This window comes from Mya arenaria, chromosome 7, assembly GCF_026914265.1.
Source record: "Mya arenaria isolate MELC-2E11 chromosome 7, ASM2691426v1".
Classification (NCBI taxonomy): Eukaryota; Metazoa; Mollusca; class Bivalvia; order Myida; family Myidae; genus Mya; species Mya arenaria.
In genome coordinates this window covers 51900123-51923822 of record NC_069128.1, presented here as the reverse complement: position 1 = coordinate 51923822, position 23700 = coordinate 51900123, and the positions used below count along the sequence as shown (strand labels likewise).

At 36.4% G+C, this 23700-nt stretch overlaps 1 protein-coding gene across 5 annotated transcripts in view; it reads left to right on the top strand.

The window, feature by feature from the left end:
- The window catches only part of LOC128240176 (neurobeachin-like protein 1), a 76543-nt gene that overhangs the window by 30413 nt on the left and 22430 nt on the right, over window positions 1-23700 (top strand). For 4 of the 5 annotated variants that reach the window (XR_008262074.1, XM_052956694.1, XM_052956693.1 and 1 more), the window contains 21 exons: window positions 1252-1354; window positions 2611-2758; window positions 3355-3513; window positions 4496-4655; window positions 5078-6159; window positions 7330-7462; window positions 8165-8268; window positions 8648-8779; window positions 9156-9276; window positions 9752-9936; window positions 11155-11304; window positions 11976-12133; window positions 12888-12902; window positions 13758-13882; window positions 15376-15505; window positions 16812-16960; window positions 17315-17445; window positions 18478-18585; window positions 19269-19364; window positions 21565-21689; window positions 22858-22998. Coding sequence is in view for 4 of the 5 variants with exons in the window: in XM_052956694.1 (XP_052812654.1) it covers window positions 1252-1354; window positions 2611-2758; window positions 3355-3513; window positions 4496-4655; window positions 5078-6159; window positions 7330-7462; window positions 8165-8268; window positions 8648-8779; window positions 9156-9276; window positions 9752-9936; window positions 11155-11304; window positions 11976-12133; window positions 12888-12902; window positions 13758-13882; window positions 15376-15505; window positions 16812-16960; window positions 17315-17445; window positions 18478-18585; window positions 19269-19364; window positions 21565-21689; window positions 22858-22998 (3655 nt within the window). In the remaining variant the exon portion in view is untranslated. The remainder of the gene's footprint in view (window positions 1-1251; window positions 1355-2610; window positions 2759-3354; window positions 3514-4495; window positions 4656-5077; window positions 6160-7329; window positions 7463-8164; window positions 8269-8647; window positions 8780-9155; window positions 9277-9751; window positions 9937-11154; window positions 11305-11975; window positions 12134-12887; window positions 12903-13757; window positions 13883-15375; window positions 15506-16811; window positions 16961-17314; window positions 17446-18477; window positions 18586-19268; window positions 19365-21564; window positions 21690-22857; window positions 22999-23700) is intronic. The other variant, XM_052956695.1, reaches the window with a different exon arrangement.

Sequence of the window (23700 nt, the reverse complement as noted above, 5' to 3'; positions counted from 1 at the left end):
ATGTTTAATGGGTTTGAATGGCATTTGTCAATGTTTAATGGGTTTAATTACCATGTTGCCATGTTTAATTGGTTTGAATGCCATTTTTCCATGTTTAATGGGTTTAATTACCATGTTGTCATGCTTAATGAGTTTGAATGGCATTTGTCAATGTTTAATGGGTTTAATTACCATGTTGCCATGTTTAATTGGTTTGAATGCCATTTTTCCATGTTTAATGGGTTTAATTACCATGTTGTCATGTTTAATGAGTTTGAATGGCATTTGTCAATGTTTAATGGGTTTAATTACCATGTTGCCATGTTTAATTGGTTTGAATGCCATTTTTCCATGTTTAATGGGTTTAATTACCATGTTGCCATGTTTAATTGGTTTGAATGCCATTTTTCCATGTTTAATGGGTTTAATTACCTTATTGCCATGTTTAATGGGTGAGATTGCCATGTTTCATATTCCATTTAAATATCAGCTCTTTTTCAATTGATATTTCTCTATTTTGTATTGTTTAAAATTGCCTTGACTTCACACAAATGAGCAAGTTATAAAGGGTCACAGTGGTCTGTTGTGAGAAGTGTCTGCTTCTTATTCAATGAGATTATGGGTTCAAGTCCCATAAGGAGGCATATTAATCTTCTGCAGTCAGCGGTATAAAATTGGTTAATTCTTTGCATTGGTTAAAAAAGGCCACACTGTGTAATGATTGGTCAATATTTAGCTGTTTATAACTAGTGGGATAACCTGTGGCTAACTTATCCAGTGTTTATACCATTGGCTGCAGTTTCTTAAAAAGGCCACCTGTATTGGTTTATACCAAAAACAAACTCAGGAATGATTTATATATGCACCAGTCAATTGTAACCATGCCGGGTAAAATTCCTGCTCTGTGGGGACGAACTGATGGTAAAATCCCCGCTAAATGTGCCAGTACCCCAGGGATCATAGGTAAGGCCCATTCCCAGCTATATTTGGCACAAGGTCAAAGCCACCGCATTAAACCAGTACTGCAGGGCCACCGGGAAGGTAAATTTACTGGTGCATAACGATACTGGCAATCAAGTTAAGCCTATGATGAATATAAAACTGAATATCATGTTCTAGTCAGAGAAAACACTGGTGTTTTTTGGACTTAGGCTGTTAAATGTACAGTTTCCCATTTCATCTGGTAACCATTAATAACTAAAAGTGCCATGTAAGAAGTACATGAACAATGTTGGTGTTACTTTTCAATCAAATGATTGATTGTATTCATAGGTCACATACAATACCTCTCCACAATCATCAAGGATGACCGCCGCCACTTCAGGAAAATGTTTGGAGTACAGTACATTCTAGATGTTATAAGGACGTTCTACAGGTAAAGATTTACTTAATAAAGCTATTTTGAGGTTCATTGTGAAACAATCAGACTTTCTATTTAATACCCAAGATTTACTGCTGGGATAAAATATTGTACAACTATATTCTTGTGATGTTATACATATGATACGCTTTTATAATTTACCAGATGTGATGAATGTAATAATAACAATGCAAACACAATTTCGAACATTGATATCAGATGTGTTAAAGTTGAGGGAAAAAGTTTTGGACTGCATCTCGGACATTTCCATAGAGTTTAGTTATCAATAAACGCATAAAATCACTTTATTTGTATGATTTTCACATCAGTCTGTATCCTATCCACATTTTTTTCCAGCGAATAAAGTAAAAAAGAAACAGCATCAATATTGGAAATGCTTACTCTTCAAATTTTATCAAAGTATGCGATAAAGAGATGCAGCCATTATGATGGCCATTACTCAAAAACCAGTCAATAAATTGAACGTAATTTGGTAGACATGTTGCAGAAGATTATTTGCACTTATAGAACAATGCCCACAACTTTGGTATTATCAATTGTGGAGTAATGCCCCTTGTTTGACTGAAAACAGCCAACTACAGGTGATCATTGGCTTTTAGTCTGCTGCGCTTGTTTATGTGAACAGTAAGTCAATATGAATAGACACCTGTGATTTTTTTTCTGATTTTTAAACTGGCAGAGTCATGGCGTGAAATGTTGTTGCGCAGTGCTTTCAGGTGTCGGATTTTTACAATATCAGAAACTTTCTGTTATTCTAAGTTTTATATCAAACACTTTATTGACCCTTTGGCTAGAGTTTCTTAAAAAAAAAAAAAAAAACTCCATTGAAATCAAAATTGATATTGGACATGCACAGATGGGCAGGTTCACCTCAGTGCCATCCTATAATGATGTTTTAGCTACATGATGTAAACAATAATGACATGTTTGAAAAAAGTCATTTTCTTTATGAATTATTGTATGTTATTGGCTGGGTTGATATATGTTTATATGTATTAAAAAACAATTCTAACTGTTTGTGAAATAAAATGGAGTTTAAGCTTAAAAAGTGCTTGATATTTAAAGGGAAGTCATTTATAATTGAGAGTTGTGGCATAACAGGGAAACATTTGAATGATAAAAGGTTCCCTCAGCACTCAAAATTATAGCTTTATCAACAATGGTCCATCAGAAGATGAATGACATACAATTTTCACATAAAAATTATGTGTACTGACAAACTAATTCGCACCTAACCTCTGTACTTTTAGTACCAGTGGGGGCCTGTCAGAGGAGGACTCGCGAACAATCCGGGTTTCCTTGATGGGTCTGGTGAAGTATTTCATCCTCAAAGACATCACTGCCCAGGAAATGGCTGCCGTTCTCAACTACATGATGGCCTGCGGGGATGAAAATATGGTAATACTGCTGAATTGCATTAGTTTGTATGAATTTATCAGGGATGCAAATGAATATTCCATTGAACGTTTAGTATTCCAATATAAAAATCGGTTTTGAATATTCATGTATTTTTGTTGTTGAAAAATAAAAAAATAAGCCTTGTACATGAATCGCTCAAACAGACCACAGGCTATATTTCAGGATTAACAATCATCACCTGTTAATGGTGGTAATACTGGACAAGTTTACATGGCTTGAAAATGTGTTTTACAGACGCTAGTCAAACTGGACCAGGGGCCGTATTCAATAAGCATCTTAGTAAAAAAAATCAACTTGGTGAAAAATTGCCTTTTTTCTAATATGAAACAAAAGTTTGTACACCAAAAATATGAAAATAAGGAAGAAAATGGTCTAAACAATATATGCATATAAATAAATCTGATGAAAAGTAGCGGGTATTTGAAATAATCGATGTCAAAAATTACGAAATTCTCACTAAGTTGAAAATATTCACAAATGTTTGGCTAGTGATAATGCCACAGAGATGTTGTGATTATGATAACAGAAAGATGGCACAAGTTTATCATATTTCATGCATGGTTTGTGTTTTACAGATCATTGAGAGCTTGGACATGTTGATCCAACTGTTGAGCTCAGGAAGGAAGCAGGACCAACTGTACCTGCTCATGTTTGAGCCCAATGTAGGGGAGATGCTGTATGGCCTTCTCACATTGAAGGGATTCACCATTATCTACTATGAAAAGATTGTCAAGGTAGGTTTAGTGTTTTCTGTTTGAATATTTGTTTTATGATAACTCCTTACACACATAATAAATGGCTTTCTACCTATGTCTATTTCCATTAAAAATGTGTTTAGATTACCTATGTTTTCAAAAATAAAAGTTAAGCGTTGGTGTTGTCACTTGTGGTGATGTAGAGTGCAATTACTTAGTGTTTTTTGTTTGAAAAGTTGTTTTATGTTTACTAATTACACACATAATAAATTGGCTTTCAAGAAATGTTTTTTTAGATTGCCTGCATTTGCAAGAAAAATGTCAAGCCTTAGTTTAAACCTATTTAATTTTACAACGATTGTGAAACAAGCTATTGCAACTTATATTAATCACTCTCGTCGGCACGATGTTGTGTGAGAGTGTGGTCTTGTGTTGTGGGGGAAACTGCAGTACCCGAAGGAAAACCCACTAGTCCCACTTGGTGACCACAAACCTAACTAATATATGCGCCAAGGTCAGGACTCGAACCCGGGTCGCTTAGTAGAGAAGCGAGTGCACAAACCACTGCGCTAACCAGACAACCCAAACGTCAAACGCCTTGGCAGTGTCATCAGTGTCAATGTATAGTGCAATTAATTAAACCTTTGCCACATCTATATAAAGGATTCAAAATATTCAAATAAAACTTGTTACCTGAGATAAAACACATTTTGAGGGGGATTGAGTCATGGTTGTCGTAACTAAAAATAAAAGTATAGAAAAAGGCTGCTGCTTTTTTCAAACTCCTACAACCTATTTTTGGCTATAATTTCCCATACAAAGCACCCGGGTTTGTCGCATTCTAGTAACAATTGTTGAATTTTGCTCTCTTTTTATAGGCCTCCTTGTGATGCATTATGCCAAGTTAAGTTAGTATGGCAAACTTTGTTTCAATAGGATGGACTTTCTTTTATTTGAGATTTTAGAAATTAAGATGCGCTGTTTAAACATTTGTAATACATTTTCATGACTTTGTCACCAGGTGCTGTACATACTGTTGAAGACAGACAAGGTATACGAGAAGAACAAGTCTCGTCTACGTCTCACTGATAGCGGCCATCTTGGTCTGATAAGCCTGATAGACGGGATAGAAATATCAGGACCAACCATCAAACGCTTCCTGGAACAGGTCTCATTAACAGGCATGTTGCACATTGATTTATCAGTTGTTGTAGAGGTTTCCTAAACCTCAATCCTATAACATGTCTGCCCCGATATTAAATGCCACAAAGAACTACTTTGAATGGAATTGTATTAAATGTAAGCTAAGTTTATGACTTTGTATGTGTGCATGTCCTTGAGTAAAATTATTCATGTATGTTATAAAAAAATAAATTTACTCAGTGTCATCTCATCAATCTATCTGGAAGTCTTTTTTTTTTTTCTCATCTAATCAATCTATCTGGAAGTCTTTTTTTTATTTTCTCATCTAATCAATCTATCTGGAACTTGTTTTTAGAATTTTAGCTTCACATCATAAATATTCTGGTATTTGTAATAAAGATAGCTTTACACTGCTTTTAAATGGGGATAGATTTGTTTATAACTTTTGCATCTTTTTCAGACACCCCACAATCGTATGGAGCCATTCTGGCCATCCTCCAGCTCATCTACAACAGTGGCTTTGATATCAAACTAGAGGCCAGCAGGCAGCTTCTCTCTATCCTTGTGTCCAAAAATGGTGCTGCCAAATATTTCGCCAAACAGCTGGGCTGGCAGGAGGTGCTAACACATTTGTTTATTCTGCAGCCCTCCGAGGATTGCGTTGACAGACAGGATGGTGACATCACCATGGATACAGAAGAAAAAGGGGCGGTGAACTCTGATGATCTGATTGATTTTGGGGATGACAGATCTATGACTCAGGGTGAGAACTTTGGGGATGCCAACGTGATTGAGAATGGAGAACCTCTTCAAAGTGAAAGTGCCAGTAATAGTAATGAAGTTAGTGAAAATACCGATACCTCTCAGTCGGCATTACCAACCACAGGAAGTGTTCATTCGGAGAAAGACTGTGATACAGTAGATAACAAGGTCTGTGATATTAAATTTTGCCAAAACAGTGATATTTACTCATGTGATAATGTAAGTGGGAGTAAACCTTCTCATCCGAACACTTTGAATCTCAGTTCAATTACACCTGCAGGAGGAACAAACATATCAAGTGATTTATTCAACCTAGCTGACACCCCTACTACACCTATGTATATAAAGTCTGGATATTTTGAAGCAAATCTCTCGGAGTTCGACGATGATTACAGGGAAGTGAGTCGGAGCTCCAGCGCCAGTGCAGAAGATTTAAGCGCAATCGGACAAAGGACGAAAGAGAGAAAACAGCTAGAAAAAGAAGAAAGTTGTACATCACTTTCACAAATTTCGGAAATCAGTCGCAGTGAGAGCGATGCTACACTCAGTGAGGTCGAAATGCGATATGGGTCAATGTCGGCGTCAGTATCGGCCTCTCACCTAAGCATATCAGAGCGACGTCCCGACAGCGGGGAAAGGATGTTGGATAGTCTGGGACTAAAGGGGAGTTTTCTGATGAACGTTATGGATGATTCGCAGGAATTGTGTCAAAACCTTCTCATTGCGGTCTTCACTGTAATGTGGAAAGGTGTTGAGGGCTCCGACACAAATGCGTGGAAGGTATTGCATGCACATTGAAGCATAATAATGTGGCATAAATATATTTGAAATGATCTTAGGTGATTTTAGCCATAAACTGAAACTATTTTAGTGTCATAGTTTCATTATTCAGCTACAGATTTGTGTTATTTGTACTTAAGCCAGTATTTGAAATGAAACAAAGCTGAAGAAATAAGAAAAATCCATACATGGCCATTTGTGACATTTTTATAAACTTAAGATTTTTTACTAAAATCCTTTATTGAAACAGGTTCAATGCCCTTATTTCTCCAAAAATCCCAAATCCCTTATAACAGGATCAAGCTGTCCCCCTTATTATATTATGTTCTCATTTTGAAGTTTTTGAGACATTTCTTCAGACTGACATATTTCAGTATACAGTATTACGGCTGCATATTTCTACAGTTTGAAATAATGGGCCGTTTCTACAGTTTGAAATAATGGGCCGATTGTTCAGAACTTTGTTAAAATTAACAACATTTTTAACTTCATCATTGTTAACTTTCAAATTATTACTGTCCAGGAAGTTTAATGGATACACTTGTGATCTGCTGTATTTCTAACAAGATCTGAGACCAATGTGTTGGCTGTGTATGTTTATAATCAAATATGTGAGCGATCATCAAATAGTTAACGTTTGAAAGTTAACAACGATGTTGTTAATCACTTGTTAACTCTAAACAGTCTGCCTATTTCATGTCAAGAACCTTTCCTTTGCCTCATTTTACCACAGAAAACTTGACTTTGATGACCCCCATTTTACTAGCTGCAGGAAGTTTAAAGCAGGTCAAGTCAAAATGACTTTTTCTATCATGCCGGAAATACCTGGTACACTATTGCATCCTGCCTCATTGATGACCTAGGGACATTTTTGCTGGAAAATATCTTGAATAATAATATAATAATGAATGAGGTGGTTTCATTTGAGTCCGATGAACCATTTCAGAATCTAGTTAATGAAATTAGAATGGTGTCTTTTTTTATATCTCTTACCAAACCACTGTATTAAATCTTTTTAGTTGTTAATTATAACATTGTTTCATTGGAAGAGGGGAGTTATCACCCCTTCCTCATTTATATTCATAAAAGGGAAATTTTGTCATTTAATTTTCGCATTATACTAAACACAATAAAGCTGAGTATTATTTTATCGATACCATCATTATTCAGGAGCGTTGCGAGGTATTGTCGTGGCTGGACCACATCACCATGAACAATGTGCTCATGTGTCCGTCAGTTGAGATAAAGCGGCGACTACTCGAGATGATGCTTCATGCCTGCACATCTGATGTTAAAGATGCTGGTAAGTTGAATTACATTGTATTTTTTGCCTTAAAATAACCCACTAGATATGGCCTTTGTCCCTTGAATATGCCTGTCATCCCCTATTTATGTCCGTCAATCACTTAGATATGCCCTTAGGCCCATTTATATAGCTCTCTAAATATGCTTGTTGACTCAAGATAAGCCCATTTCTTCTTATAAATGCCCATCAACCCCTTGATATACTTGTCACCCAACTAGATGTGCCCATCAACCCCTTGATATACTTGTCACCCCACTAGATGTGCCTGAACCCCCCCCCCTGCCCCCCCCCCCCTGTAGATATGCCAGTTGCCCCTTGATATGCCCATTGCACCTTAGGTATGCCAGTCGCCCCTTGATATGCCCCTTGCCCCCTGGATATGCCAGTTGCCCCCTAGGTATGCCAGGTGCCTCCTAGATATGCCTGGTGCCCCCCAGATATACCCCTTGCCTCCAAGATATGCCAGGTGCCGCCTAGATATGACCTTTGCCCCGTAGATGTGCCTGTTGCCCCCTAGATATGCCTGTTGCCCTCTAAATATGCCTGCTTCCCCCTTTAAATGTCTTTCATCACCCCCTTGATATGCCTGTCTCCCCCCTAGATGTTTCTGTCACACCTGGATATTCCAGTTGCCCCTCAATATGCCTGTTGCCCCCATATCTGTGCAAAACATGTACAAGTGGGATTTTACCACTGCAGGTCATACGTCCCAGTCATACATGGAGAACTCCATTCAGCTGATGAAACTGGTGCAACACTTCCTACAGCAAAACATCAATACGGAACATGTCTGTAGTGAGGGGGTATGTTTAACTTGTTGAGTGTTTTCATCTTAAGATTTATGTATGAATGGTATGAAGAAAGCAGAGCTTAGCCATGCAAAACTATCGGGCAATGCCGTTGACTTATACTCACACTTGTTATTAAATGCTAACCATGACAACATTTTGCTTTGTATAATTTCAGTGAATTGAATTAAGGATGCAGTAGTGTCAACAGTTTAACCATGGCCATAACTTTATAAATTTTTTTTATTGATAATGAAACTTGGTACACATGTTGCCAAAGACAATGCACTCAAATGTGGCAAGGCCCATAACTCTGACATGAATAATTGTTTTGTTATGCTTCCTATATGACGCTCTTGTTTATGTTTCATTTATTCATAAGGTCATATTTCAGCTGCTTGAGGATGTGGTCACTCTGCTGGACACGCTAGCTGTTTGGGACGTCCAGTCTGGTGCGGGATGGTCTGATATGGTCCACCTTGGTCTCGGGATCATAGTGGCATTCACCAAACTCCCCAGCTTAGATGTAAGAGTTGTGTTTCTTTGAAAATATCATATTAGCTTGCCTGGTTTTGGAAGGAAATTGTCATAGCCATTTTGTCAATGGAGACATGCATACATTTATTCCATGACTATCCCCATATTTTCATGATTGTGGGACCTTCACTCTATCTGAAATTTTAGTTGAATTTTAGGTCTTGGCTGAATGAGAAAATAATGGTATCAGCAAATGGTGCTCATGTTTTTTGAGCACAATTTAAAAACATTCTCAGTATTTTCTGATGAAACCGTATTTCATTTATTCAAATTAAATATGGCTGACATATATTTATAAATGTGTTTTTGACACAAAAGTAGATAGATCGATCAATATAAGGGATTTTTACTTGGTTTTAATTCAGTTATGTGCGAGTGCAACTGCCCGTCTCCACACCCTTGTACAGACCAAGTTGATATCAAGCTCTGCCGAGGCTGCCTTCCTGATTGGTCATCTCAATGCAGTCATTGTGAAAGCTGTGGATGGTAATTTTTTTTAAAAATTTCTAATTCCAATAGAGAACATATTGATGAATCCTCAAATTCATAATTGAATCTGATTTCTGTTTAGTAGAAAGTGAATATTGTACAGTAACTGAGTTGGTTAGTTATCGAATTGTAGTAAAACAACTGACTTTTCAATCCATTTGGGATATTACCAACAAGGTGTTAATTATTTGTCAACTAAAAGATTATTGTTTATGTTAGTTTCATAAATTTATAAAACTTGTATTTTAAAATGTAATTATGTGGATTATTGTGAAATACAATGGTTTTTACATAATCAGTGTTCACCAACTTTGGACCCGCAAATGACTTCAAGATAATGAACCTTTGATATAACTGAAATATAAATAGTCTATACCTAAACCCCCCAAGAATTGAAAAAAGTTTGACATAACTAGATAACAGAGTTTTACCTAGTAAGATTTGACTGTATGTTGTAAACAATTATTTCCAGCTGGCACTGACCACTACAGTTTTCTAGCCCCAGTAATGAAGGCCCTTATAGACAAGTCCTATCAGCTCTTCAACCTTGACCTCAACCTCCCTAGTCTGCCCTCGACTAATCTGAGCCCAACTTTCTTCGATGACTTCAAGACCTACTGTAAAACTGAGGAATGGATGCGCTTCATTGAAGATTTTGTAAGTGTACTTATCATTTTTAATTTGGTTTCATTTAATAATGATATTAAAGCTGCACTATCACACATTGACAGTTTTGACCTTTTTTTCATTTTTCTTTTGTCTCAATGCCTTCCATTCAGTCATTTAAGATAACTCATAACAGAACAGATCTTTTTTGGTTATCTGCTGAAAATTTCTTTTTTCTTCTAAAGCGTTAGTAATGCTTTTGGCTATAAAACATTAATTTTCAAGGTGCGTTTGCCAAATTTGAAATACTTCAGAAAATGCATTTTTGTACAAATTGCATCTCACAAAATATTCATAAAACAAATAAAAAACATTGAACAATTAAAAAGAAAACATTTAAAAAAAATGTGCTTTTTGTCTTAAGCTAAAATGTTATAGCACTAGCTACGTGCGTTTGCATTCCTGGACACTATTTGTATCAAAGTGTTCTTGGAAACTATGCAAACATGAATGGTGACCAATACACAGATCGAAAGACAAAACTATGCATTCTTTATTGCGCTATGTAACTTTAAAGAATTCTCGCGTATATCAATAAGAAATTTACCAGGGTTGACGATCAATCAAGCCAAAATACTACTTGCGTTTGAATTTGTGGTCACGTGACTTTTTTGTTCATCCCCCGTGTGATTTGTCATATCTAAATGTTGCTTGTTTAGAAAAGATGCTTTTTGTAAAAATAAACATAACTATTTATTCATTTATAATTGTTTTGTCTTATGCGTTTAGTATACAACAGCCTTTAAACATATGAGCAATTTCAACAAGGCAACACATAATCGGTGTCATAGTAAACATTTGGTTTGATGACTTCAAACTTAAAATACACTGAAAGATGTTTCATAACAGACTGGAAAATTGAAACTTGGGTCGTTCAAAACATCGATTCCCTCGAGGTTTCAGCTCGGACCCCGGCGTCCGCGAGTGATCACAGTTTTACTGTTTGTATATTACAAGCTCATTTGGATGCCATTTAAAGTTGGAAGGTTCAAGGTCAAGGTCACTGCTATTATTTGGATATCCAGAACAGAATTTACCAATGGTTATGTTGCATTACATTGTTTTTAGTTTTAAACCTGTTTTTATGTTAGCCCTAAATTTAAAGTTGTTGCTCAAAAGCTCCTCCTCAAAGGGGGTTTTGACCATAGCTGAGAGAAAAACAGAGGAGCAAAGTCGGGTTTTTACTCTTGTTTTGCTGGTACCCTGCAGGTTGAGCCCCAGAAGCAGCACTTCACAGAGACTGTGTTCCTGGAGATGATACAGGAGATGGCAGACTTCTGGTCCGACTGTAACTCCGAGATGAACATGAACCTGCACAAGCTCAACAGGGAGCGTGGAGAAAGCAAACTGAGGTTCCAGGTATGGATAATTCATAGGGCTAATACTTTTAAGTTAAATTGATAAATGTTAGGACAAACCAGAGGTTGGTTTCGTAAAAAACTGGTTTAATCTTCCATGTACTCCTCTTTTCATTGGCTTTCCCCTGATGTTTCCAATGAATTAAACTACTAAATACAGCATACAGTTTGCAAACCCTATATGCTCCATATTGCTTGGCTCCATTTCCTTGATGGCTGAATCTGGATGTAAAGAACAGAGTTTGTTTTATTCTTTGAAAGCATTCACACTTAGCTGGATATTTATGGAGCTCAATGTATTTTGGCCGGTCCCTGTGGACAGGTTTCTACTATAGGCTGTATTTAGTAGGTTAATGCATTTAACCTTTATTAAGCTCAAATGTAAAGACATCAGTTAGTTGGTATCTGTCATGGGACAGCTGATTCTGAAGAAATGAAATGATGTCTAATTTGAGAAGTCAGGAATGAAAAACGTCCTTCGGCTCAAACCATCCCACGCTTTGGAATGGCAATTACCTAGTTGTGTGGGTTGTTCAAGAAGGGTAGTTTCAATGTTATTTATGTATATTCTCTGACTTATAGGACCACATGTTAAGTGTTTATCATAACATTTCTCATTTTCTGAAGGGTGTAGTCTCGAGGTCCTTAATGATTATATTTGGTGATATGCAGGACCAGATCCTTAATGTGTACCAAAAGAAGGTGGAAACGGAGACAAAGAGATTCCACAATATTTCCACCCAGCTACGTAACCAGCATAGCTCAGTGCTGCGACAGTGGAGGGCCAAGAAAGCCTTCTTTACTGGAGAGAGAGGAGCCTGGGCTGACAGGTAGGAAGCTACAGTTATGCTATTCTAAAAATTTGACTTAATATTTTTGAATACCTGCACCTTTTCACAATTTTACCAAACATATGTTGTTTATTCAAGAACCTTACTAGCGATTTCGCACCAGTTGTCAGGGGCGTAGCTAGCCCTTGATTCAGGTGGATTCATAATTGTGCTACGGGTGATCCGGGTCATGCCCCCTCTTAAAATTTGGAAAACCATTGTGCAATCCGGTGCATTCTGGGCATTTTGATGTGCCTTATTTAGTACTGAAAAATGGACAGTTTTGGGATCGTGTAGTCAACTACGCAAACTGCAACTTTGGCTTATTTTTTTGTCAGAATCATGCGGATTCAGCCGCGTACTCGCAAATAGGCAGCTACGCGCCTCGTAGTAATTTTCAACAGTAGTACTGAACTGTTTTAATATCTCCTAGATTTAAAATTGCTTCTAGATTCTTGATTAAACAACACCCGGACCTTTTGATTTACATTGTGCATGGAAAATGTTTTCAATTTCTTTATTTATTATATTTATCATAAAAGAAATAATATATATATTATTATTTATTGATTTTATTCATTTCCAAAATGTAAATAAAGTTTTATGGGTTTTTACTTTTATGCAAATATTTTTGTTTCATTTTTAAATTAGTTTTGGAGGTTAAGTCATAAAAGTGTAAAATAATATTTTTTTAAATCCAATAGTTTACTTCAATATTTGAACATAAATATCTGATTAACTTTCATCTTTGCAGCAGAGGCCACACTCTGTAAGTTTATATACTTTCTTCTCTACTGCAGGACCGAGCCTTTTTTTTTCTCAGGGTGAGCTTTTCTCATTGCCCACCGTCCAGCCGTCCAGCAATAATTTGTTTAAACGACCTCTCCTCCCAAAACACCTAGCAAATTTAGATGAAACTTCTATGGCTTGTTCCTTAAATGGTGCCCTTTCAAAATTTATTTTTATTTAAATAAGAAAACAATTACATGCAAAACTATTAACTTTCATCTGAACTGCAGGGCCCAGCCCGTTGTTCACTACTAACATTCATCTGAATTGCAGGGCCCAGCCTGTTGTTCACTACTAACATTCATCTGAACTGCAGGGCCCAGCCTGTTGTTCACTACTAACATTCATCTGAACTGCAGGGCCCAGCCTGTTGTTCACTACTAACATTCATCTGAACTGCAGGGCCCAGCCTGTTGTTCACTACTAACATTCATCTGAACTGCAGGGACCAGCCTGTTCTTCACTACTAACATTCATCTGAATTGAGGGCCCAGCCTGTTGTTCAGTACTAACATTCATCTGATCTGAAGGGCTCAGCCTATGGTTCACGATTAACTTTCATCGGTGTTGCAGGGGGCTGCAAGTGTTTCACTTTTATCTTTCATCTCTACTGCAGGGTCCAGCCTGTGGTTCATTATTTACTTTCATCGGTACTGCAGGGCCCAGCAAGTGGTTCACTGTTAACTTTCATCACTGCTGCAGGGCCCATCCTGCCTGTGGTTCACTTCTAACTTTCATCTGTACTGCAGAGCCAAGCCTGTGGTTCACTATTAACTTTCATCTGTGCTGCAGGCCCCAGCCTGTGATTCACTATTAACTTTCATCTCTGCTGCAGGGCCCAGCCTGTAATTCACTGGAAATTATCCAACCAGGAGAACTTCTCACGTATGAAGGTCAAACTGGTTCCTAACTACAACTTTGACCTTCATACCCAGGCCAGCCTCATCAGGGACAACTTTGGTAAGTGCTCATGCTCAGGTTATATGCTTGTATTAAGACTACCCTTGGGTAAAATTTCAAATTTTCTGTGTTCTTAAATTCCAGAAATTGAATTATATAGCAGATTTGAGCTTTTCTGTTTTCATACTATTTAGTATTTAAAGTGTGAATCTGTGACATACTTATTACTTTTATGCTTATAAATCCTTTCTTGCTTGAGCTACTCAAAAGTTCATCCTGCTCTTGGTTTAGTAGTATTGCTCATTTGGGGAAAAAATCATGTGAAAATCACTCATACCCAGTTAAAAAATGTCCAGAATATATATCAACATCCTGTTTTACAGTTAACATATAACGCAAAATCATGTTAATTCGTGGTGAAAACCTTAAGGGGGTCATAATATGACAAGATAGTACGGTACCTTTTTAATTTTTTTACATGCAACAACTGTATACCTTGGAGAAGATAGTACCTTTTTAATTTTTAACCAGGTTTTCACATAGTGAAACCTGCAGCCAATTGTATAAACGTGGTTATTAGAATGACGAACGTCGTTGTTTGGGCGGGCGGGCGGCCGGGCGGCATCAAACTCACCTATGAAACTGAATAACTTTAGTTAGGGTTGACATATCTTGACCAAACTAGGTCTATAAAAAGAGTTTAAGGGTACCTTTCATGGGATTGCCTTTGGGGTCCCTAGGGTCAAGGTCACTGTTACTAAAAATAGAAAAACAGTTGAAACTGAATAACTTTAGTTATGGTTGACATATCTTGACTAAACTTGGTCTATAGGAAGAGTTTATGGATACCTTTCATGGGATTGCGTTTGGGGTCCCTAGGGTCAAGGTCAAGGTCACTGTTACTAAAAATAGAAAAACGGTTGAAACTGAATAACTTTATTTAGGGTTGACATATCTTGACTAAACTTGGTCTATAGGAAGAGTTTATGGATACCTTTCATGGGATTGCGTTTGGTGTCCCTCGGGTCAAGGTCAAGGTCACTGTTACTAAAAATAGGAAAATAGTTGAAACTGAATAAATTTAGTTAGGGTCCACATATCTTGACCAAACCAGGTATAAAGAAAGAGTTTATGGATACCTTTCATGGGATTTCGTTTGGGGTCCCTAGATTCAAGGTCAAGGTCACTGTTACTAAAAATAGAAAAATGGTTGAAACTGAATAACTTAAGTTAGGGTTGACATATCCTGACCCAACTTGGTATAAAGTAAGAGTTTATGGATACCTTTCAATGGATTGCATTTGGGGTCCCTTGGGTCAAGGTCACTGTTGTTGAAAATAGAAAAACAGACACAGGCTGAAGTTCTTCTGACGATCATTAAAAACCTGGTTTCGTCGCATTGCGGCGTTCCTTGTTTTACATGCAACAACTGTATACCTTGGAGAAGACTGAAATATAAGACAAAACACAGATTGTGTTGGAATCCATATTCTGCATTCTGTAATTGTTTTATATGTGGTGATAAAAAAAACAAGATTTTTACACCAAAACAGGAGTTGAAGACATCAATCTGCTTGAGGCTATGAGGAAGCTGAATGTTGTAAAAGAAGCCTTTGTATCTAAGGAGAACATAGGGGATGATGGGATAGGAGATGAAGATTGGAATGTGATCAGTGCACAAAGGTCAGTAGTTACTATGGTGAAGTTAGTGTTGCTAAGGAAGCATTGGTATCTAAGGAGAGCATAGGGATGATGGGATAGGAGATGAAGATTGGAATGTGATCAGTGCACAAAGGTAGGTAGTTGCGATGGTAATGTGAGTGTTGCCAAGGAAGCCTTTGTTTCTAAGGAGAACATAGGGGATGATAGGATAGGAGATGAAGATTGGAATGTAATCAGTGCACAAAGGTAGGCAGTTGCTATGGTAATGTGAGTGTTGCTAAGTAAGCCTTTGTATCTAAGGAGAACATAGGGGATGATGGGATAGGAGATGAAGATTGGAATGTGATCAGTGCACAAAGGTCAGTAGTTACTATGGTGAAGTTAGTGTTGCTAAGGAAGCATTGGTATCTAAGGAGAGCATAGGGGATGATGGGATAGGAGATGAAGATTGGAATGTGATCAGTGCACAAAGATCAGGATTTGCTATGGTAAATTGAGTGTTGCTAAGGAAGCTTTGGTATCTAGGCACAAGATCATTGGGGATGATGGGAAGGATGGTGACCACTGCACAAAGGTAAGTATTTGCTATGGAAAAGTGAATGTTGCTAAAGAAGCTTTGGTATCTTAGGAGAACATTGGGGATGACTGGATAGAAGAGGAAAATTGGAACATGATCAGTGTGCAAAGGTCAATAGTAGTTGAAGGATGTAAGTGTGCTAAGGAAGCTGTGATATCCAAGGAGACCATTGGATATAGTGAAATAGTAGATATGAAGATTGGAATGTGATCAGTGCTAGTAGGTCAGTAGTTCCTATGGTAATGTGACTTTTGCTCTGAATAATTTCTTATCTTAGGCGAATATTGGGGATGGTAGCATAGGAGAGAAATTTTGAAATTTGATATGTGTGCATCGGTAAATAGTTGTACTAGGAATTTATCAGATGTAGTGTTATTTAGTTGAATAATTGATGCACACATTAATAAAAATTTAGGCAAAGTCAGAGGAGTCTGAATTCCTAACATGTAAAAAGTAATATAAAAATTTAATTGTTCTTGAGTTCTGGAATGACCTTGCTAGATTTCATAAGTCACCTAGAGGTCATGATATAAAATCACATTTGTTAAACTTAGATATGAATTATTCCTAGCTGTAATCTTTCTAAGCTCTGGCATTAATGAATATGACCAGAAAATGCTTCTGATGTTTAAGGAGTTGAGTTGGTGACCTTTTGGGAGGTCATGGAAGGTCAATTAGAATTTCACATGCACCATAAATTAGCTTAGTTGTACACAATAGTTTAAAATAAACCTGAGAATTCTTCTATAGTTCTGGCACAGATGAATACGAGGACAAGGAAAAGCTGGTGATGTCCGAGGAGTGTGAGTTGGTGACCTTGCAGGAGGTCATCAAAGGTCGACTAGAGGTCACTACCACCCATGTCTACTTCTTTGACTGCACCACAACCAAGGAAGATGGTAGGTTAATTGTATTTGTATTGGGATTTAAAACTTTATCTTGCCATTTTCAAAGAATTCATCACAGTAAACCTGACCTCTTGGTGGCATTCTTTAAACACTGTCTTGTCAACATTCAAAAACGTTATTTTGGCAATAACATAGAACACCTCAGGAAACATTCTTGATCACATAATCATTAGCATTTTGCTAAAATAATGCTTAAGTTAACTCCCTTAATTAACTTGATTCAACAACAATTTGTTTTCACGTTGCCATTAGTAACTTATTGTTTTCAGCAAAAAATAAACTATGTTATTCTGACTAGAGTTAATATAAAAGGTTTAAATATGACCATACTTTGTGTATTTTTAGGTGGTGAGGATTTTAAATGGGGCCTTCCGCAGCTGAGGGAGATTCATTTCCGTCGATACAACCTTCGGCGTTCAGGCCTGGAAATGTTTCTGGTGGACCAGACCAACTACTTCCTTAACTTTCAGAAAAAGGTCTGGCTCATGTTTGATTTAATTGCTATTTTACCTCATGAAAATGTATTTCACAAGTTTAAGTCTTATTTACATCAAGTATCATTCATGTGTATGCCGAGCAGATAAAAAATCAGACCCGCGTGGATGTGTGAAAGCTGGTTATGAGGCTTGCTGAGTTGCTGGCCACACAGCTTGCAGGAGGGTTAGATTTTTGTTTTTATCCCACATACATGTGAATGATATTTCTTTCTTGCATACCTAAAACTTTAAATATAAATATTTGATTTTGTATACTGTATGCTGTTTTTTATACATGACTGATGTCCTCTTCATGATGCGCAGTATTTTTAAGTCAGCGTTAAATAGTTCCTGAGAAATATTGTGGTTTTAAATTTTCATACTATTGTGTTAGGATAATTGCTGTAAATTTGTTGTATCTTAAAATTTTAAACACAATATTTTTAAATGTACTAATGTACACTAAAATAGTATTTGATGGCGCATGGTTGTACGTGAGCTGAGGGAAAGACAGAGATTTTCATGCCACGTAAAAACACAAAAACCCATGTCTGTTTCAAACTTGTCTAGCAAAAGCCATAAAATGACTTTTATAATCACGAAATTTGGTATGAAAAAAATATAACATGTTTAAATTACTCAGATGCTACTCTTATATTTGGTTTGTGGTATATTGTCTTTTCTTTCTATTTTAATGTTAAACATATCATCAATGTATCTTCTGAAGTAATTCTGTTGAATACAGTAAACTTGAGTCAAGGGTTCAGTTGTAGCTATGTAACATTAATCCCATCAATTCACGTCACAGATCTGTAGCAGAGTTAACAGAAGAATCCTGTGGCTGTGACCTCCTACATGTTATATTTGAGGTCAAGGTCACAGTTTTGTTAATTGAATTTCCCAAATCAACTGCATGTCCGTTAGGTTGCGACCTCCTTACTTAATATCACATGGGTGAAAGTCACCAATAATCATTAAAATATATTCAAGTTTTGATGAAGTACTCTTAAATTGCCCTTTATTGAACTGCAGGTCCGTAACAAAGTATACAGTAGAATCCTGAGTCTGCGACCTCCAAACCTGATATACTATGGGTCAAGGTCACCAGCTGAGCTTCTCAAAGCTTCAGGACTAACACAGGTAGTCAAAAATTTACTTTGATATTGTAAGGCAGATGAAATACCAATAATTAATGTTTCAATGTGCAAAAAGAAAACATTAAATTTATGACTATGTTAAGAATAGGCATTTTATTAAGACCTGTACACTGTATATCATCTACATTACATTGTTACATATTTTCATATATTAATACTTGAGTTGTACAGCTCCAAGTTCACTTGTTTAAATGCAAGTTATAAATGTGATAGGATGATATCTATGTATGACTAACTATCATGAAACCAATTAGTTTAATTAACATGATTCATAAACATTATACATGTAACTATATGCTTTTTCAAAACATTTCATTCCAAGTTAATTGTTTCTGCTAAATCTACAGTAACTGGACTTGACTTGTTATTGAGTCTCCTACAAAGTATGGCTAATACATTCATGTACGTATATGACTTTGTCTGAAATCAGTGTCCATTTCAGCATCACACTTTCCTGAATAATCGATGCTATATTTTACTTGTTGTAGAGTCTTTAAACTTGGTATGCACATTGTTCATGGCAATAATTAACCCCTAATGATTTTGGAATTAGTAGATCAAAGGTCAAGGTCATAGTAACCTTTGCGCTGCTGACAGGCAACACATCTGATTCACAGAATTCTAATAAAGCATTTTTTTATTATTAAGTTCTTGACCATTTTTCAGAAATGGGTACAAAGAGAGATCAGCAACTTTGAGTATCTGATGCAGCTGAACACGATAGCAGGACGGACGTACAATGACCTCAGCCAGTACCCTGTAGTATGTAACTGTAAACTTACAACAAGTCGGTTTAAAACTATCTTAACAGCCATGGCAACAGCCAGTACCCTGTAGTATGTAACTGTAAACTTACAACAAGTCGGTTTAAAACTATCTTAACAGCCATGGGAACCAAACAATTTGTCTGAGGAAAAAATAAAATGGCACGCATAATTTCGTTATCGCCCTATATCCACATTCAAAAAAATGATTATGAATGTTGTCTGCATGCCAACTGATTGGGATATTTGCTACCTATATGTCTTTTAAAAAAAAAAATTAGGATTTATTACTAGAGTTATAGTTCTATTATCTACCTTCAAAATCATCCCTGCTTTGCAGAAAAAGTAAAAGGTTAGTAAATGCCTTGACATTATTCTTGTCATTGGATTAGTGTAAATTAAAAACTGAACATGTTAAGCCAAAAAGTTGAATATATAGGTATATAACATAAAACAGATGATTTCTATAATAAGAGGCCAATATTCATATGTAAACCAAGCCAATCATTTTGACTATTGCCTCATATAGTTACCCTCTATAAGCTGAGATGTATGGATGAGCGTCTGCATGCTGTTCTACTTATTTTAGCTTCACTGTTTGTCAAAGAAGTCATATTGATGTATAATGATAGCTTGTATTTTGTTATCCACAATAACTTGAACCCTTTAGCCATAAGTCAAAACTGTTCTTTGTACATTCAAATGAAACTTGGTACACATGATACCGAGACAAAACACATATATACATATATTTAGCAAGATCCATAACCCTGGCTTCTTTAATTTTTGAGTAGTTGCCTTTTTTCAACTGAAACACCAAAATATATGGCATACCCTTGTGGTCATCTTAGCTGTGTTTGATACTGAATAACTTAAGTTATGGTTGACATACTGTGACCAAACTTGATATGTAGGAAAAGTTTATGGAGGACTTCCATGGGATAGAAACTTGTGGAATACATTCTCGTTCACCAGAGTGATGATGCTATGCGTACCACACTGCATGCGTTAGATTTATCATGATCAAACCTCTGATGAATGAGAATGGTGGAGATTTATCACGATTGAACCTCTGATGAATGAGAATGGTGGAGATTTATCACAATCGAACCTCTGATGAATGAGAATGGTGGAGATTTATCACAATCGAACCTCTGATGAATGAGAATGGTGGAGATTTATCACGATCCAACCTCTGATGAATGAGAATGGTGGAGATTTATCACAATCGAACCTCTGATGAATGAGAATGGTGGAGATTTATCACGATCGAACCTCTGATGAATGAGAATGGTGGAGATTTATCACAATCGAACCTCTGATGAATGAGAATGGTGGAGATTTATCACGATCGAACCTCTGATGAATGAGAATGGTGGAGATTTATCACGATCGAACCTCTGATGAATGAGAATGGTGGAGATTTATCATGATCGAACCTCTGATGAATGAGAATGGTGGAGATTTATCATGATCCAACCTCTGATGAATGAGAATGGTGGAGATTTATCATGATCCAACCTCTGATGAATAAGAATGGTGGAGATTTATCACGATCAAACCTCTGATGAATGAGAATGGTGGAGATTTATCATGATCCAACCTCTGATGAATGAGAATGGTGGAGATTTATCATGATCCAACCTCTGATGAATGAGAATGGTGGAGATTTATCACGATCGAACCTCTGATGAATGAGAATGGTGGAGATTTATCACGATCGAACCTCTGATCAATGAGAATGGCGGAGATTTATCACAATCAAACCTCTGATGAATTAGTATGGCGGAGATTTATCACGATCGAACCTCTGATGAATGAGAATGGTGAAGAATTGATGAATGAGAATGATGGAGATTTATCACCATCAAATCTTTGATGAATGAGAATGGTGGAGATTTATCACGATCAAACTTCTGATGAATGAGAATGGTGGAGATTTATCACGATGGAACCTCTGATGAATGAGAATGGTGGAGATTTATCACAATCAAACCTCTGATGAATGAGAATGGTGGAGATTTATCACGGTCAAACCTCTGATAAATGAGAATGGTGGAGATTTATCACAATCAAACCTCTGATGAATGAGAATGGTGGAGATTTATCACGATCGAACCTCTGATGAATGAGAATGGTGGAATATAGAATAAGAGTAAACGTAATGGTGTAAAGTGTTGTGATTTTACACGTTTCAGTTTCCATGGATACTTAGTGACTACACGTCCCCTACTCTTGATCTGGAGGACTCGTCGGTGTATCGTGACCTATCGAAGCCCATCGGGGTCCTCAACCCAAGGAATGAAGAAGACATCAGGGAAAAGTAAGAAAATCTGAATATATCATTGTTTGTACAGTAATTGTGTCAATTAATTTTTATTTTTTTACCTGCCAAGGCCCATAGGTGTCCTCGACCCAAGAATTGAGGAAGATGTTACTGAAAATTATAGATATCTTGTATGTACGAGGGCCGTTCGTAAAGTTCGTGGTCAACAAAAGTAAGGAAATCTTCTTGAATTCCGGTGGAGTTTTCAACCCGCTGTGGGATATGGTATATATGTGAATATATCATTGTTTGTACAGTAATGGTACCAATTAATTTGAATTTTTTTACCTGCCCTGGCCCATAGGTGTCCTCTACCCAAGAAATGAGGAAAATGTTAGAGAAAATTAAGGATATCTTGTATGTATTATCTGATATAAAATAACTTTGATTTTAAGTAGAAAAAGCTGGTAATTTAACTGTAGAATAACATGATTTAGAAGTTGTAGAAAAAACTTCACTTTGCAAACTTTATGAAATTCTTTGAATTGCAGCTACTAGTATAAATGTGTTGTATAATTGTAAATCACAGTTTTTTCAAACTCTACATTCATTAAAGTCTTAAAAGTCTGGGACTGGTTTCAATGCAGATCGCAAAGGTTATTAATAAGATCCTAAATTTCAGGACGCAACCACGATTTTTGCTTAAACTGCATTTGTTTTATGGACATTTATCTCAAAGATTTTCCCTGTAACCTTATGGGTGTACCTGAACACTTTTATAGCTGCACTCTCACAGATTAAACGTTTTGACAACTTTTTTTTTTCTCTTGGAACGAGCCAATTTTTGCGAAAATCCATGGAAACCGGTTATATAAGACAAAAAATTGGATCGCAGATTTTTATATTAAAGTTTAAAAATGATTTTTTTATGCATTTTTCTTAAACTGTTAGTAATGATTTAAGCCATAAAACATTAATTTTCGAACGGAAATATGATAATTTACAATCTGATTTTTTTATTATCAGCAATCTTATATCATTGGTTTGCAGATATTTATGCAAAAAATTGCTCTTTCCAAGACAAAAAATGAAAAAGTTGTAAAAATGATGTCTGTGAGAGTGCGGCTTTAAAGCATAAAGTTCAGAACTAAGACATCTTTTTGAATAGGGACCCAATGTATATATGTTTTACATGTATTTAGAAATAAAACTTGTTATCTTGCAGGTATGAACATTTTGAGGACCCTTCTGGTATAATAGAGAAGTTCCACTATGGCACGCACTACTCCAATGCTGCCACGGTGATGCACTACATGATCAGGATGGAGCCGTTCACTACACTCCATATAGCTCTGCAGAGTGGAAAGTATGTTTAGTAACCATTATCATCTTTAGCAAGACTGTTGGTAGAATAAAAAGAGCTTTAAGGGGGGAAAAAATGGCCTTGGTGTCTTGTGTTTCAGCAAGTTTGGACTTTTACTCATATATTCAATACCATTTCCTCACACAGTTGTTCAGGACACAGTCTTGTTGAACAACTCTATAATTATAATCCTCAACACAAATAATGGCCCCAGATTGACTACCGTAAGAAAGTTTTGCTAAAGCGTTTTAAAATGATAGCATTTTGAAACTGTCATATCTCATATACATCCCATAGTTGTTCAGGGCCATCAAACAATGAAATTTAACAACTCTTATGATTCTATATAGCGGGAAAATGTCAATGTCAAGGCCTGGTGTAAGCTCCTGGCCCCAATATCACGAAAATACTTAAGTCAAATCTCAAACTCAGTCTTAACTCATGTCACTATATAAAAGCATAATTTTCTTCAAAATCTTCCATGATTTATACTTTTTGAAAACGTATTTTCTTAGAGAATTTGTTCATAAAAAGATTTTTTCAATATTTCAAAGAAAACTAATTCTAGAGCAAAAAATATATTTGAGTATTTTATAAAGAATACAGAATTGTACTCAAATACATTTTTGGCTGTAGAATAGATTTCCCTTGGAATTTGACCAAAGGCTTTTTTCAGCATATTCTATGACAGAATGTGCTTATAAA